We start from the raw sequence: 16,184 nt of genomic DNA, 5'->3' as shown, positions 1-16,184 counted from the left end.
ATCAGCGTTTTGAATCAACCAAATATTGGTACAGTATCGGTATCAGTCAGGCTCTACTCTTTTCCGCTACTGTAACTGTATGATTATGGATAATGCTCCTGGTACCAGTCTAATAAACCACTACATTTGCTTTGGTAACAAATTAAGGCTTGTTTTCTGTCTCTGTGTATACATTATGTTCATCTTGTGCTGCTTAAAATAGAAGTTTCACCTCATCATCAGTCCAAGTAAGGAAGTCTATATGTTCATGGTCATGTAGTGTTTGTCATTTCACCAAGGACTGTTTTAAAACGAGGTGCCAGCAGTATTAAGGTTACATAGTAGCGAAGCTTCACAAGTCAAATGTAAGCATAATAGCATGTTAGATAACCTGGAAATTGTAAGCAAAATATAAAATATCTGTTAAATGCTTTATGTCTGTGAAGGTTCTCACAAACACAAAAAGTACTTTAGTTTAACAACAGCTAATGTAACCTGATATTGTAACTCTTCAGGGGCCGCACAAGACCACATGACAAAACTACCTGGGATATAGCATATTGGGTTTTTAACCAGCTGTTTAAAGCCCTGCTAAAAAGTGTTTATAATTACTATCACGGACAATATGATATGGCACAACCCTAATAGAATATCAATAAAAACCCTTCAGTGTTTTCATGCAAAGTTTTCACGCTTTTTACCTGAGTCTTCTCGTCTGCTTCCATCCCTTCGTGAAGCCGTTGTTTCCAGGGCCCCCACCTAGTCGACGTTCCCTTCAGAGAACCCTGTCTGATGAGAGCATTTACAGCGGGCAGAGGGAGCCGTCCTCTAGTGGACAGCGTGAAACGCCTACTGACCTACTTTTCTCCTGTTCCACCATGCCACGTTCACCCACCGCCCGCCACGGACCGAGTCGGCGAGCATCGCACAAATCCCTCGGTAAACATTTAGTTTATGTGATTGAACTTGTAGTGGCTCCAAAGTGTAGAGTTTCCCGCGTAAAAAAACCCTTCTAACTCAAACATGCTTCGTTATGTGCTGTGGTGGTGACCTCTTGTTCATAACGGAGCAGATGGACTACTGTGCAATAGTCTTGAGCCAACCCTTTCTTTTTGTTCCAAGTAGCCTGACTTTGTTGTAATTTTTTAAAGATGTCTTCAGCAATCCTGGATTGAAAAAGAATGTCCTCCCCAGAGCTCAACATTACGCAAGCAGTGTAGGATCATCCTGAGAGGGAACAGAACATAAATGTAGCCGACATCTAAGGAAGAGCTTTTAATGTCCACCAAGAAGCCCGAGAACTATTCCCGAGGGCTACTTAAAGAAATGAGAGGAAAGCTTGTCTAAAAGAGTTGTGTTGAAGAATAAAAGTGGTCATGCGAAGTATTATTAGAACTTTTAAGCTTGTTAGAATTGTACAAACTCCTTTTTTTGCCTTATATGTGGTATTACCATGTACGTTTGCATACCTCTTTGCATCCATTTCCAGTTTTCCCAACAAAATCTAAAGATATGAGGGTGGCTAAAGATTTTTACACAATACTGTATATACAGTATGCGTAAATCTGCAGATAATGGAATAAAAGCTTAAACACACTAAGCACACTGCTACTGAAAAAGTCTTTTGGCCATGCCGTGCTAAAAGCGTTGACTATAAAGTTTCCCATCTTCAGCCACCTAAAAACAGATACAAATCTCATTCATTGTGTTTGACTGTGTTCTTTTCCTTCCCAGGAGACCTGTCAGCCCCAGACAGTTCAGAGCTGGACCAAGAGAGGAAGAAACAACAGCTGCAAGAGCCTGTCCTCATGCCCCTGCCTGACACGGGGGCAGATGGCCCGCTTGACTGGGCCCACCTGGTAGATGCTGCCAAGGCCTTTGAGGGTAACCAGGCGTCATGTTTTCATTTCATCCTTAAAAACAAACCACAAACAAAAAGACATTTGAAGTGAAGGTTAAGTTAGTTTTGTAATAGAGAAATCCACCTGTTATCTTAATTTCTATCAGAAGAGGGCACTGTTACACTGTATTTGTTCTCTGTTTAGGACAGATAACATAACATTTGACTTTTTTTTTTTAATACATCAGAGCAGAGGCTGGTTTTCCTAGCAGCCCAGGAGGAGAACTCCATGGCTGAGAGTGCAGCAGCAGCAGCAGCCACCAGTCCCCAGCAGGCCGAGCCTCAGGCGGCTCCACTGAGACAGCCTTCGCCAGGGTGAGAGGCCTCAGGTCATGGCCTAGATCCAATGTTTGCTTTCATCCACTGCCAATATACAATAGTGTTTGTTGGGGATTGCCAAGCTACATGTACCATCACTGAGAAAGACTGGACTAAGAAACATTTACCCATGATTTAAGGTGAGATGTTGGTCCCAGCTAATGTCAAGCTTTTTCCTCTCACAGAGAGACTCCAGCTTGTTTGATGGGGAAAGTGAGCCAGCTAGAATCCATGGTGAAGGCGCTACAGGAGGACCTAAAGAAGGTGATTTGTGATGCTAGATTGATCCTGTTCCTCTTCGGCACACCTCAAATATCGATGCAAAATCTAAGTATGAACCTCAAATTGTTTGCATGTGCCTTTTGTAACCATTAGGAGAAGGATGCCAAGGCATCACTACAAGCTCAAATTGAGAGCCTGCGAGAGGACAACCAGCGTCTCCTGGAGGAGTCCTACAGTGCCTCCGCCAAGCTGAAGAAGTTTACAGAGTGGGTGTTTAACACCATCGACATGAACTGATGCACGCTGCTGCTGACCGCTCTCCACTGGGAGAATAACCACTACTCAAGCTGATTTCAAACTCTTCAGTAATGTTCGGTGCACAACAGAATCACATAAAGAAACCAGTGTCACTCTTGTACTGTTACAAACTAGTGCCAACATGGATGTAAACATCATCCTTCCTCAGCCTCATGGATCTGTTTGAATAGTGACCACAAAAGACAAAGGAGAATCCAGGGTGATAGACAAAAAAGAGCAGCGGCGTATCTGTGTGTCAGTTTTCATCAGCATGCTCTCCCTTACTTAGGAGCTCATAAAATATAATGTTTTTGTTTCCCCCACTTGAATGGACTGTTGGTATTCCTGCATGTCAGAGAAAGCGAGAGCACGATTTCGAAACTAACCCAAACCTAAAGGGATTTAAAGTCACTGTTTAGCTCCCCAGCTGTAACCTAATTTTAAGTGAACAGATTTCCAATTAAACAAAAAATTCTAACACAAATTAAAATTTCTTCAAGAGTTGCTGAATATAGTCCCTGATCTTAATTGACAGGTGTGCTGTAAATGTGCTGCCGTTAAGACATTCTCCAGTTTTCGCAGTTCACAGATAACAACACTGATTATTTTTGTATTACTAACAAAGAGAAAAAAGGTAAAGTAGATACTATAAGAGAGGATGGGAGTTGCATTTTTGATGGTTAGTGTTGGTAGGTAGGCACAGATAGACAGACAGACCCTTTGCATAGCACATACTGTAAACACTGTAAGGTCGAGTGCCTGTCTGTATCGCTTATGTAAAAGACTGTGCAAGTGTAGCGAGGGTTATTGCAAGTAAAACTTGTATAGGACTACTGGTCACATGAAAAGATAAAAAAATATATATTACAAACACAATATGGGTGCCATAAAGATAGAAATCGACAATTCACTGTCACTTAATTCAGATTATTGTAAATATGTGATGTTCACATTTATTTTTCTCATGCCTTCCCTTGATATAATAATGTAAAGAGTATTTATGTCAAAGATGATGGCCAAGAAAAGCAAAACAGCCATATGCAGTTAGAGATATGTACAGTATATACAAGTAATGGTTTCCTACGTGACAAGATGTATCCTTTGACTCAAACGTTTCCAGCAGGAGCCGGGTAACTTTTGATCCAGAGTACAGTGCTAGAGAACATATTGATATTTTTAATCCTAAAAACTTTTGCCTGCTGCAGTGGATTGATTTGAGAGCGCCACTTAGTGTTGACAAGATGTAAAATACTACTACAGTGAACTCACATCCTTTTCCTCCCATAGCACGCTAAAATGCCTCAATCTGATCCCTAAATCTTTGGATGGAGTCAGTTGGTACTGTTATATTATTGCAGATAAGATGCTGTGTAAATCCTGAAATCCCAGCTACAGTTTTCTGTACTTCTGTAAATCTGCGCGAAAGCCCACACAGAATCTGATCTGCAGATGACCGAGCTCAGTCCTTATTTAAGCCTCATACTTTAACTATTTCCTTTTGTACCCTGATGCTGTGCAACTGTATATAAGGAGAGTTTAATATTCATCAAAATCGCACCTTCGTTCTTATTTTTTACAGTTATTTTTGATGTCTTTCTGCTTTACTTGCTAGTGCAGAGTGGAACCACGAGCCGGACTCAGACAAAATGAGTCGTAGGCCCATAACGGTAGCAGATTGCCCCTATGCCTTCATTCTTAACATGTGTGTCAGCATGTGATTCTGTTTCCATTGAGCTGTGATGTGTAAAAACAAACACACAAAAAAAGTTTATATCTATTAAAGATATTTTGTTCAATTACACTTTGTCTTGTTGAGTGGTCTGTACTAATGTACTGCGAATTAGACATGCCATTCATCAACAAGAGCAAAATAAGAAACTAGCACAACTGCTGGGGGTTATATGAGGTGGCTTTGAGTAAATGGATACCTGTTGGCGGCCTTGTGGCTGCCCGCTGTTGCATTGTGATTAACAGAGAGGTGCTGTTTTTCCACTCAAGCTTGATTACACAAGGCGGTTGTCCAGACACATTCAGGGCTGCGTGGGACAGATTGATTGATCAGGATACCCTGGGAGAAGGCAGGGTGGAGACGTGGACCGTTATGCATCCAGCAGGTGATTGGTGTGATTTAGGCCTGTTTGGATGTTTAGTCATTCAAATAGCAGTTATTCTGTATCAAACCTGCTATTATTAAAATGACCTTCTGAGTTCATGCCATAACTGAAGATGTAATCTATTTCTGCCTGTTTTTAATCAGTGACTGCAGAAATAGAATAGATATTAATGCTTATTTTTCGTATTGTAAAATAAAACAAGGGATGGTGGTGTCTTTTTTTATGTTTGGTAGCACTCTGTTATTTATTTTTAACCAATAAGACATTTTTACAAGTGATGTGCTGCTTTGAATGGCTTAAACCTGCCAGAGATCTGGTAACCAAGTGCAAATACTTTGTTACTGTACTTGAGTAGAATTTTCAATTATCTATACTTTACTTGAGTATTTTTTTTTCTGATAACTTTTTACTTTTATGCCCTACATTTTAAAAATTATCTGTACTTTTACATTTTCAAAGCAGGTTTGTTACTTTTGGTTTAACCAATTTGTGGGCCTTCAAACATCAAACCAATTTAAGGCTAAACAGGAACAAATAAAAGAAAGTCTGGTTCGTGTATTAATCACCAGGGGACGTCGCATAAAGAAGAGATGAAAGATGCAAAATCGTGTGCCATAGTCTGGGGTTAACACAGATCAGTGTTGTGATGAAATTAAGGCGAAGAACAGTTTGTTAGTGCACAGTGGCTGCAGTGCTCATGGTCAGAGTTAAGATACATCAAGTGTGGAAGAGATTAATGTGAATTTTAGCTGATGATGAATTCCAACTTTATAGCATCTAGAAAAAAAAAAGACAGCATAACCGGTTACTGTCAGTGAAGAGGATGTAAATCAGCCAGGACAACTCATGAAACATCTTGTTCAATCAGGTTCTACAATGTAGGCATCAGAAAATAAAGATTCTTTTTAAAATTTTCCTCATTTTTTTGTTTAGAAATTAAAGTAAAATTTGTATTCCCCTCTTCTAATATTAGAAGATTTATCATTACATTAGTATAGCACAAAAAGCAGCTGGTAGAAACATAATTCAAAGAGCTACTTTTACTTTCTTACTTTGAGTAGGTTTACTTTTACTTACTTACTTAGATTTCAGACCCTGTACTTTTTAACTTTTACTTGAGTAAAGAAATTGAATCAGTACTTCAACTTTTGCTGGACTGTTTTTAGACAGTTGTATCTGTACGTCTGATTAAGTATAGGATTTCTGTACTTTTGCCACGACTATTGTTAGTGCCATCAAGTGTTGTTTACTAATATGACACATGAGAGAGCAGTCTGCTCGGAGACATTATATGAAGAGCTTTACCCTGGTTAATGGCAAAGCTAAGGTAGGGGTAGCAAAAACATAGTCACTGCTGAGATTGCAGGTTTCTGGCTACGGAGCCACTGCAAGGTAATCATCAGTAAAGTAGTTTCTCTTGGCCACACTGGCCTTAGAAGTCCCTTTGTTTTGTGAATCCAGTTAAAACAAATATGAAAGATAATCTAGTCTTATGTGCCTTTAGCAGTGACATTTAGATGAGCTAAGTATGATTCTTGTAGTGTTTTAACATCTCAACTGTCTCAACTGTCGTATCGTTGGCACTAAATTGATGTTAGATATTGGGACATAAGAGTGGGGTGGACTCTGCTTCTGAATTGATTATCGCAAAAGTCTTGAAAATTAATATATTGTAGCTGTCTACCTGGCAATGACAGCTCTGCTGCTAGCATGGCGGCGGAGAGGGAATTTGTATTTGAAAGACTGTCAGTGTAAGATGATGACAATGTGTTACACAGACTGCTGAAGCCGCATTTGCTTAGGACTGATCTTCCTGGGCTATTTTGGATCAGATGTTAACAAAATTGTCATGCTTAAAAGAATTCATAGCTAATTGCTAACACACACACACACATATTATATATATCCAGCAGTCAAATTCAGTGTACAGATTAGGCCTCTGTAACCATAACTAAACCAAAAAACAAACAAGAACATTTACATAATTGATAATTATGTATTATTAACATTATACGCTATAAATATTTCACTTTTTCTTAATGTCACTGTTATCTTAAAACTGCATCCAGACATGCAAGGCTAGTAGTGCATATGCAGTACTGTGCAAAAGTCTTGAGCCGCCCTTCATTTCTTTATATTTTACCTCCAAGCAGATTTTCTTGTAACTTAAAACTTAAAGCGGCCTTGAGCAACAGTTCTCTAGGCTTTCTGAAGTCTTTCAAATGTTGTCTTTGGACATTGGCTGCCCTTTCCCTCATGTTCCAGTTCAGTCCTTGTAGCTGATCATCTAGAAAGCATCTTTAATATCAGCTTCATTTTCAGCATGACAATAATCTCAGTGGTCGTGCAGTAAGATGATATCTGAACAGAAAAACGCCCAAAAACTGCCTCCTCAGAGCCCAGACCTTAGCAATAATGAAGCTGTGTGGAAAAGTCCTTCAAGAACCCCCGGAGAACTACTCCTAAAGACTACTTAAATAAACTGAACAAAGCTTGTGGAAGAGAGTTCAGGATTTGTAGAATAAAGGTGGTTATACTAATTATTGAGAGGTTTTTTTGCACAGTACTGTAGACTAGCATGACACTCCCATGGTACCACTAGTAATGCAAATAATATTTTCAGACAGCCTTAAAAAAACAGCAAACTAATCCACAATAATTCCTTTAAATAATGAATGTATTCTGTGTATCTCCACATATTTAGATGTAAAATCTGGCAAAAAGCCTAAAAACATTCCTCTTAAGTCTCTCTAAAAGCAAGCGAGATCTTTGCTGTGTTGTGTGATTCTAGCACCGTTGGTCTCTGGCAGTAGTGTGGATCTGAGCAGGCTGTTCAATAATTTAGCATTAATGCAGATTATGGCAGGACTGGCCCCCTCAAAGCAGATTAGAGTCCCTGCCTGTCTGCCGGCTGCCTGTCTGTCACCTTGTTAAAGATGGTACTGAATACAGCATGGATCATATGCAGTTTGTATTCTGAGGTGTGTTATGTATCACTGCAGATGTATAAAAAGGGTAAATGTGTAGTTATCATAGCAGTTTTGTAGTTTTGGGAGGATGTAACACTCCTGCTCTTTCCCTGTCTATAAGTAGTGGGAAAATGTGCAGGGTAAGGGTGAGTATCTGTGACCTCAGTTTCCCTTGGTTACAACATTTACAGAGAACAGTAGCAGCTTCGGGTTGTTCAAATTTGAATCTGCTCTTTGCCTGAAGAAACACACACCGAACATATTGTACTTCTGATAATGAGAAGTGCGGCTTTTTATCTCTCGGGCTTGATTAAACCTGCGTGTTGTGAAGAACATTTTGAAGCTTCCTCAAATATTTTCAAAAAGCAACGAGGAGAGGTCTGTGCCAAGCCGGGACGTCTGCTTAGATAACAGCACGCTGTGGAAAAAACAGAAGGAAAAGTGCAGTGAAGAGGAGCAGGCCACACAATTCCTTGATAGCTGGTGAACCGGCTTTGTCAAACCCAGACATCTGTGTGTGTGTGTGTGTGTGTGTGTGTGTGTGTGTGTGTGTGTGTGTGTGTGTGTCTTTGTGTGCACACTCTGCACGCGTGCACTCACAAATTGGCCATGCCATGTATTTCTGGGCTGTGTTTCTCGGGGGCTTTTGGGATCTAATTTATGGCGGACGGGGGGGAAAAGAAAAAGGTTCATTCGTTTGGGTTCGCCATTTAAGCTTGACTGAGTCTACATGAAGAGAGGACGGGAGGCGAACATGCATTTAGAATGGGTTGAATGGGTGGAGGAAGAAACATGAGAGGATGTTCGGCATACTCGAGGACATGGGAAGTGGACTTTGTCCGTGATAAAAGAAACACATCCCCACCCCCCTAAGAAATACAAGAAAAAGTCTAATTTTGGGACCCGGGCGGCTTCTCATACATGAGCTTTGAATGCATAATGAAAGCATTTTCTCTGAGGTTGCTTGCTCAAAGAGTCTGGGATATGTATTTATAGCCAGCATCTGTGCGGGTGTGTGTGTGTAAGTGTGTACTCACTAACTTGTTTTTATATTAGCATTTCAATATCCGCTTAATGAAATGTTTCTTATTTTCAGCATCAGTGGGCGCTGCTGCTGCAGTCCTCCTTTTCTCTGTGCTGTGCATCCACTTCTCTCTCTCTCTCTCTCTCTCTCTCTCTCTCTCTCTCTCTCTCTCATACAGACACGCACACCCTCTCTCGCTCTCTCTTCCTGCCCGTCTTTCTCCTCCCTCTGTTTTCCTCTTTATATTCTCTTTAATTCCTTCATCCCTCCCCCCTTTTTTTCAACTTGATCTCCCTCCCTCCCTCCCTAACACACTCTCTCTTTTGCTCTCGCTCTGAGTCGTGCACATGCAGACAGAGGGAGAGGGGGGATGAACGAGGTGCACACATGAGGATCTCCTGAACTGCCGGGGCAAGGCAGGGCTGGTGAAGAGAGAAGAAGAAGAAGAGGAGGAGGAGAACTAGAGGAATACTGCAGTGGCCAACCAGCTTCTTTTCCCTTCTGTATTTCTTTCTCTCTCTCTCTCTTTTCTCGCTGCTCCACTGCTTCCATCCCCTTTTCTCCATCCCCTTCTCTCTCCCTGTGCCAATTATACCATGAACCTGCCTGCTGCTTGTTGCTAAGGGGAAGCCAGCCAGGGGGAGCCGAGTGGACCGGGCGATATTTTGTTGTTAAGGTAATAAAACGCTTCAGTATCAGCAACTGTCAGGTGTCACAGATGTTGCACTGCATCCGGCTCGTTCGCCTGCCTTAAGTGAACAGGGCTTTGGGACTCGCTGTTTTTAATATGGCTCTGGCTGTAACTGGAGCACGGCTTGTTGCGTGGCTCTTTCTGCAAACTCTCTGCCAGTTTTATTCCAGTTTGTTTCAGTTGACCGGGCATCTGTGGACTCACAGGGGGTCTGCCTCTGTGAATATGTGTGTGTGTGTGTGCAATGTCCTTTTGTGTTTCCTCATGAATTGGATTTTGCTGCGTGCTTAGATTTGTGGATATGCATGGGTAGAAACACATGCACACACACATACACACATGTGGTGTACATGAGGGCATATGTGGCCCACTTGGGTTTCTTTCAGCAGCTCTCAGTATGCCTGTTTCATCTGTTTCTCTTGGACAGGCTGTCTGTGAGTTTGCATGTTTGAGCAGCTTCATTAGAAGGAAGTTGCTCTCCAGAATTACAGCTTCCTGATCCGCAGGGGAACTACTGGTACACTATTGTTTTCTTCGAACAGATGCTATGCAATCCATACCTCCTCTGTCTGTATACGACCCTTGAGGCGGGCGCAAAGATTAGCTGTCTAATGTGCTCAGACTCTAAAAAGAGCACAGACGTGTTAGCCAATGAGGAGTGCTGCACTCTGCACTTCTGGTGGCAATAACAAACAGTGAGGCAAGAGCAGATGATTACTTATTCACTCATGTGCATCACCATGCTCTACGGTGTAATAAATGAAAGCTACAGTGACGAAGCCACCTTGCACGTCTGCTGCCGTGCGAACCGGTAACACCGATGATTTCCCCCCCTTCCTGTCTCCGTCACGGCTACTGTCTTCAAAAGTTGAAGTAAGTTGTAACATTGCGAGTTGCAATTATATAATACAGCCACTCCAAATCCCCCACGCCAGCTGCAGGTTTAATGTCTGAAGGTTTCTTTTGAGCATGCTCACGTGTCCCTGTCATGAAATGCCATCTGTATCCACTATTCTTTGCCCCTCGGTAGCTTATCACAGCTCTGTTTAAACACGAATAATAGCTTTCTTCTCTCACACCAAAAATTAAGGATGTGTTAAACTATGTGATCTACTTCCTCATCAGTCTCACCTCCCAATTAAAGGACCAGCAAATGGTTAAAAAGCCATTTTACATTTTACAGGTACCTCGAATACAAAAGGAGCTGAGAGGGCTTGTGAAGCACCAGTCACCAGGTTATGAAAATCCTTACTTAAGCAGAATTAATTCCCTGCGTGTGTGTGTGTGTGTGTGTGTGTGTGTGTGTGTGTGTGTGTGTGTGTGTGTGTGTGTGTGTGTGTGTGTGTGTCTGCTTAGAGAAACTAAATAAATCCCTTAACAGCAGCTCTCAAAGCATGAAGCCTGGGGGAGGTTAATGTTGGGAGTGCAGGCAGATCAGAGGTAACCATTGTATGATTGCAGCTAATGGAGTCAACATTTACTTATGCTTAGCATAAAAACAACAACAAACACAGTGGCCAGCGCTAACCACGCTCAAAGCCACTATCGGTATCACCTCGGTGAAGGTTCATTCATTATGAACATCAGCTTTCTGTTAAGATGAGTCATCAACGTCGCAGCCGCACTCACTGCGTGCTGAGGACACCGACATCTGTGCTTTATACATAATTAGTGCCTTCCTGATTCCTCCTTGCTGACACACTTTACTGCAGTGGCAGTTTTTATATAAGAAGAACTCAGATGAGGTTATCTAATAGTGTTAATTGCAAATATCTTGTGCATCTACCTGTCTGCATACGTCAGTGTTTTTCAGGATCCTTAATGCTATTGAGCCCACTACTCTTCCACATCAGCGCTTCTTCATTGGGCTACTTTGAGTATTTCCTTTGAGGTAATTATTAACTGTTCCAGTTGTCCTTCCATTATTTCCAGCTATTTATTTCAACCTTTATCCACAAACTGTTGAGCATTCCCAGCTCAACTGTTACCACATCCTTAGCACTGACTTTATTTATGTAGTTACAGTCTTTATTTTTCAAATTAAACAGAGCTACACGGCAACCTCTCGCACAGCCCCTGGCAACTGCAGAAACACCCGCTGAGGTTAAGGTATTGTGTGTTCACGATCTGGCTTTGTGGCTTATTTATTATTCATCCTACATCGGCCTACCTTGGCCCTTTTATCTGTCTCTGCTATGACAGGCATCCTCTTTTCTTTCTTTTTTTTTGCTTTTGAGACAGCGGCATGCGTTTTGACAGCTGAATGTCACTCCGATAAAGGCTGGAGAACTTTTGGTTCTCGGGGGAAATGCAGTTATCGTCTGATGTTTGTCGTTTTTCATTTTGTTTTCTTCGACCCTTCAGCGGATGCCGGATGCTGTCTTCTAATGGTGCGTTTGCTTTTCTCGACAGGATTTAGAGAAAATGGCAGAAGGGTCCAAAGACCAGGGAGGAACGGGCACCGCTGATCCCGAGGAGGACTCCCCCAATATGATCGTCTACAGAAAGGCAAGTCTGCGTGTGCTGTGCTTTCTACAAGACTTTGCTGAGAGGCAGTGACCCGTATACGGGCTCCTGACAGCTCACTGGTCTGTATGAATGTGTATCTACCTCACACACACTGGTTTCACTGTCAGGTGTCAGGAAGCCTCTTTCCACTGTCTTACAACAAGCTCCTGTCTCTTCAGGACCCACTTCCTACTACTGTATCCCAACACTGGCAAACCTGAGCCCAGCAAAGTTTTAATAAGTTTTCAATCCCTTCGGTGGATGGTTTTGGCAGCAAGAGGTCCTTCGGTGACATATGTAATTACCACATCCCCATGGTGCCTTCACTTCCACTAGCTGCTGTTTGATTGGAAAGGTTCAGCAGTATTGGAGGTTAATGGTGTCAATTTTTTCAGCTGGGGAGAAGCGGCTGATTCTCCAGGGCTGGTTCTTTCTCCTCAATCCACGAATTACTTCTTTATTCCTTTGCGAGCACTATGACAGCCCACTCAACTAAAAAAAAAAAAAAAAAAGAATTATACAGCTTCTTTTGATCATTTGATCAGACTTTAACTACAGGATCTGTCTTGGTTGTGGTAAAATATGAGCTACGAGCCTGCCTCTGAAAGCTGCCCCCAGTCTCGTGTTTCATCCTGCTTTTAATCACCGTCCCTTCATATGTCCAGGCAAACAGATTAGGGAAGAAATCCGGAAGAGCAGGTGCGAAATAGATGTTGACAGTAGCGGCATGGCTTGATAAAAATGTTTTCCTTTTAGGCATGTTGTTAACTATGTGCCACTGTGGAGGTTTAAGGCCTGGTGACAGCCTGAGGAAATCTTTGTAATAAACACTTGAGTGTGCCACTCACCTGGAAAAAAGTGTCAGGCTGAATCTTGATAAATCACTTCTCATAATGATGCCGTTGGCATTTTGTGCTATGAATGAGGTGTCACATGAATTTGGCGAGATAAGAGTCGGTGGAAGTGCATCGCCAGCAACAACTCGGTCATACTGTAAACACTCAGCCTGCTGGGATAGCAGCGGGGGCGTTTTACAATCTCCCATAATCAGTGTTGGGAAGGTTACTTTTAAAATGTATTCCATTACAGATTACAGAATACATTCCCTAAATGTATTCTGTAACGTGTTCCGTTACGTTACTCAATGAGAGTAACGTATTCTGAATACTTTGGATTACTTAACATATTATCATGCATTTTACAACGTGAATGTATTATTGCTGTGTGATTTATTACTATTACTGAAGGTCCGCAGTTCCGAACCGTAGTAAAGGGACCTCTGGCTAATACGGCGGGTTCTGTGTTGGGTTCGTAGCCGAAAAATAGCTTTACTTTGTTGTCTGGGTCAACTTTGCTAGCGAGAGACAGAGAGAGGCGTTGAAAGGCTGCTCCAATGGAACTTATTGTTTCGGAGGAAAACACGAACAAAGCGTACAGTTGAGTTTTAATAGCTTACTTACAACTGGGCTCGTCAGGCACTCTTCTTGGCTGCAGTGGTTATTATTATATTTACATGCTTCCAGCTCCCGTTTTTGCTTGATGACAGCTCATACTTTTCGACTCTCCTTTTTCTCCCACCTAGCGCTCACAGACACATATCGAGTATGGCAGTCCTGCCCCGAAAACACGCAGAGCGAGAGCTTCACCCTGTAACCATGGCAACCGCAACGCTGCCGCCTGGAACAACAGAACGTAGCTGTCAAACAAAACCCAAACAGTCCTGACCCGCCACAAAATGAAACAGGAAAGTACCACCATGTAATCCATTTATTTCAACAAAGTAACTGTATTCTAAATACCACCTTTTTAAACGGTACCTGTAACGGAATACAGTTACTCATATTTTGTATTTTAAATACGTACCGGCGGTACATGTATTCCGTTACTCCCCAACACTGCCCATAATGATCGTCAAATCAGCGCTACCGAACCTAGATTTCATGCCATGTGTCATAACTGTGGCTCTTCTACATGGCAGCAGGTTATTTATGCAGCGTTGTTCATGTTCATCCATTCTGAGAGGCTCTCGAGTTGGTAGAGGAGAACATATAGCTGCGGTAACACCGGGTACTTCCACGGATTTCACTGTACAGCTTCGTTACGTAATGCTACACGTGTCTGGAGGCGGCGTATTTAAGAGGCTCGTTTTTGCTTGTCGGGATGCTGCCTTAGGGAATATTCATCATTCCATGTTTTACTCACATGCAGTGACAACAGACAGATGATTCAGATGACAGGATTTTCGGCCTTTCCTGTTTTTGAAAAGGCGATTTTTGATTTGAAGCTTTTGAGAAAAAAGCCAAGCAGCCGGATAATCGAAGGTATCTTTGTCAAAATCTTGCAAAGGATTAAATACTAAAAGCATTCGCTGCGCTCTAAACCTGGTGGAGTTTTTTGCGTCGTTGCTTTACCTACGTGCCTGTCTAATTTAAGATGTCGAATAGGTCAAGCAATAGAGAGGTGCTGGGACTTTGAGGGCTCAGCGTGCATGGCCTCTGGACTCAGTGGGTGGGCAGCCTGGCTCAGTGTGAAGGCGCTGCATGCAGAGAGGCAGATGGCCACCAATATGTTTCGCCGCCTGGGAAAACACTGGCAGCCTCATCCTCAAGGCTCAAACCCACAGCTGGGAGACATCAGGATGTTTCTGCAAGGAGGAACGTGCAGACTCGATCAAAGGATAAAAATATCGCAAAGAGAAAGTGCAAAATGCATGGATGCTTTAAAACGCCTTCCCTTCTGCTGCCACATCTACTGCAAAAAGTGTTAAGTTATCGGTGTGGGCAGTTAGACAAAGGTGAAAGTGATGTATTTAGCCATTAGAGAGGCTGAGTGCTCGCAGAGAGGAGGAGGAGGTTGTCTCTGTCCGTGCGGCGTAGGTGCTGCAGTACTATCTTACTCTGTCTCTCTCCTCCCATGAAAAAAAGGGTAAGTGAAGCAAAACAATAACTGCAGAATGTCTTATTACCTCGGGAGCTCGCAGGAAAGGGGGAAAAAAGACGTACACACCCTTGGAGACAGCTTGATGCACGCTACCTGTTCATTGAGTTTTCCTCTGCCACGCTCATATGGTGGAGATGAACAGGACTGACACTGGGGGGGGGGGGGGGGGAGAGAAACACAAAAATGAAACTCCAAGCGCCACGAGAAACACTACAGTGCAGGGAAATGCAATTAATCTGAGGAGAGAGGCCACACACTGCTCGCAGACTATTAATAGCCGACATCTCTCGTCCCTGAGCGTGTCGTTCGCTTCTTCTCCTCCACGCTTCGGCCCGAGACTCTTCCGAATTGTGACGCCTGCCTGGCTTTTGACACACGCAGCTAATTAGACGAATTAAAGTACCCCTGTCCTGCCCAGGGAGAGTCGAGGATTTGACTGCTTCCCACCCTCTTCGCTTAAGTCAGACTATTAAAGGATTGGATAATCCTTGGCAGTCTACGTGTACCCAAAGGCGAGTTTTACAGCTTTTTGTGTGCGTTACAGCCCACGAGACTTATATCTAGATGGAATTAAGGGTGGCTTAGTGGGGAAATATTAGTAATGAACCATCATACCAGGAAGTTTAAAGACACTACTTGGTGTCAGTGGACTTTTGGGATGTGCGTGTAAGCTTTAACAGTCTGTTAAGAGACAGTGCAGTCTGGTTCCCAATTACAGTGGTGAAGACACTCCAAAAGTTTTTATCATTAGTGCGAGAAAAGCCTCATATAAGATAAAGTACAGAAAATCTACACTGTCGAGGACAGTGAGGGGTGTTTTAGTGAATGGATGAACTGTCTGTCAGATATTTTTGGTCACCTGAAGCGATGCCTCATGGTGATTGTAGCCACAGTGGTCTCCTTTCTCTTCAGTGGTCTAATACTGATCTGTGTCCGATTAGTTATCTAATCACTGCATCTACAGAGATGGATGAACCTCAGACACTTGTCTACACTGGTGGCAGTACTTTTATTGCACTGTGTTTCAATCAGCCGGTGCGCTATAATCTCCAAAGCGGCTGTTAATTTTCCTCCATATAGATCACTGGGTGCTTTGTTTTTAATTTTTTGAATATCTGAGGTCATAAGTTGTTTTTATGTACTACTTGTGTTTCTTATCAAATACCAGAAATGTTTTCAAAAATATTAGCATGCTATAATATGAAACTACAGTGGAAGTGCC

At 42.5% G+C, this 16,184-nt stretch overlaps 2 protein-coding genes across 9 annotated transcripts in view; both read left to right on the top strand.

The window, feature by feature from the left end:
• LOC146496538 (signal-induced proliferation-associated 1-like protein 1) overlaps nucleotides 1-4,515 on the top strand; it is a 37,646-nt gene extending 33,131 nt beyond the window's left edge. For all 3 annotated transcript variants that reach the window (XM_085143667.1, XM_085143665.1, XM_085143668.1), the window contains exons 17-21: nucleotides 717-918; nucleotides 1,714-1,863; nucleotides 2,068-2,194; nucleotides 2,383-2,461; nucleotides 2,573-4,515. In XM_085143667.1, the coding sequence (XP_084999793.1) occupies nucleotides 717-918; nucleotides 1,714-1,863; nucleotides 2,068-2,194; nucleotides 2,383-2,461; nucleotides 2,573-2,716 (702 nt within the window). In that variant the 3' untranslated portion in view covers nucleotides 2,717-4,515. The remainder of the gene's footprint in view (nucleotides 1-716; nucleotides 919-1,713; nucleotides 1,864-2,067; nucleotides 2,195-2,382; nucleotides 2,462-2,572) is intronic.
• A 4,490-nt stretch (nucleotides 4,516-9,005) lies between these two features.
• The window catches only part of LOC146496537 (regulator of G-protein signaling 6-like), a 41,759-nt gene continuing 34,580 nt past the window's right edge, over nucleotides 9,006-16,184 (top strand). For 2 of the 6 annotated variants that reach the window (XM_085143684.1, XM_085143685.1), the window contains exons 1-2: nucleotides 9,009-9,499; nucleotides 11,927-12,022. In XM_085143684.1, coding sequence (XP_084999810.1) covers nucleotides 11,939-12,022 — 84 coding nt within the window. In that variant the 5' untranslated portion in view covers nucleotides 9,009-9,499; nucleotides 11,927-11,938. Of the gene's footprint in view, nucleotides 9,500-11,926; nucleotides 12,023-13,690; nucleotides 16,174-16,184 lie in introns of those variants that run through there. The other 4 variants (XM_085143682.1, XM_085143683.1, XM_085143686.1 and 1 more) reach the window with 4 other exon arrangements.

Source organism: Neolamprologus multifasciatus, chromosome 19 (genome assembly GCF_963576455.1).
Source record: "Neolamprologus multifasciatus chromosome 19, fNeoMul1.2, whole genome shotgun sequence".
NCBI classification, from domain to species: Eukaryota; Metazoa; Chordata; class Actinopteri; order Cichliformes; family Cichlidae; genus Neolamprologus; species Neolamprologus multifasciatus.
This window is presented reverse-complemented; position numbering and strand designations above follow the sequence as displayed.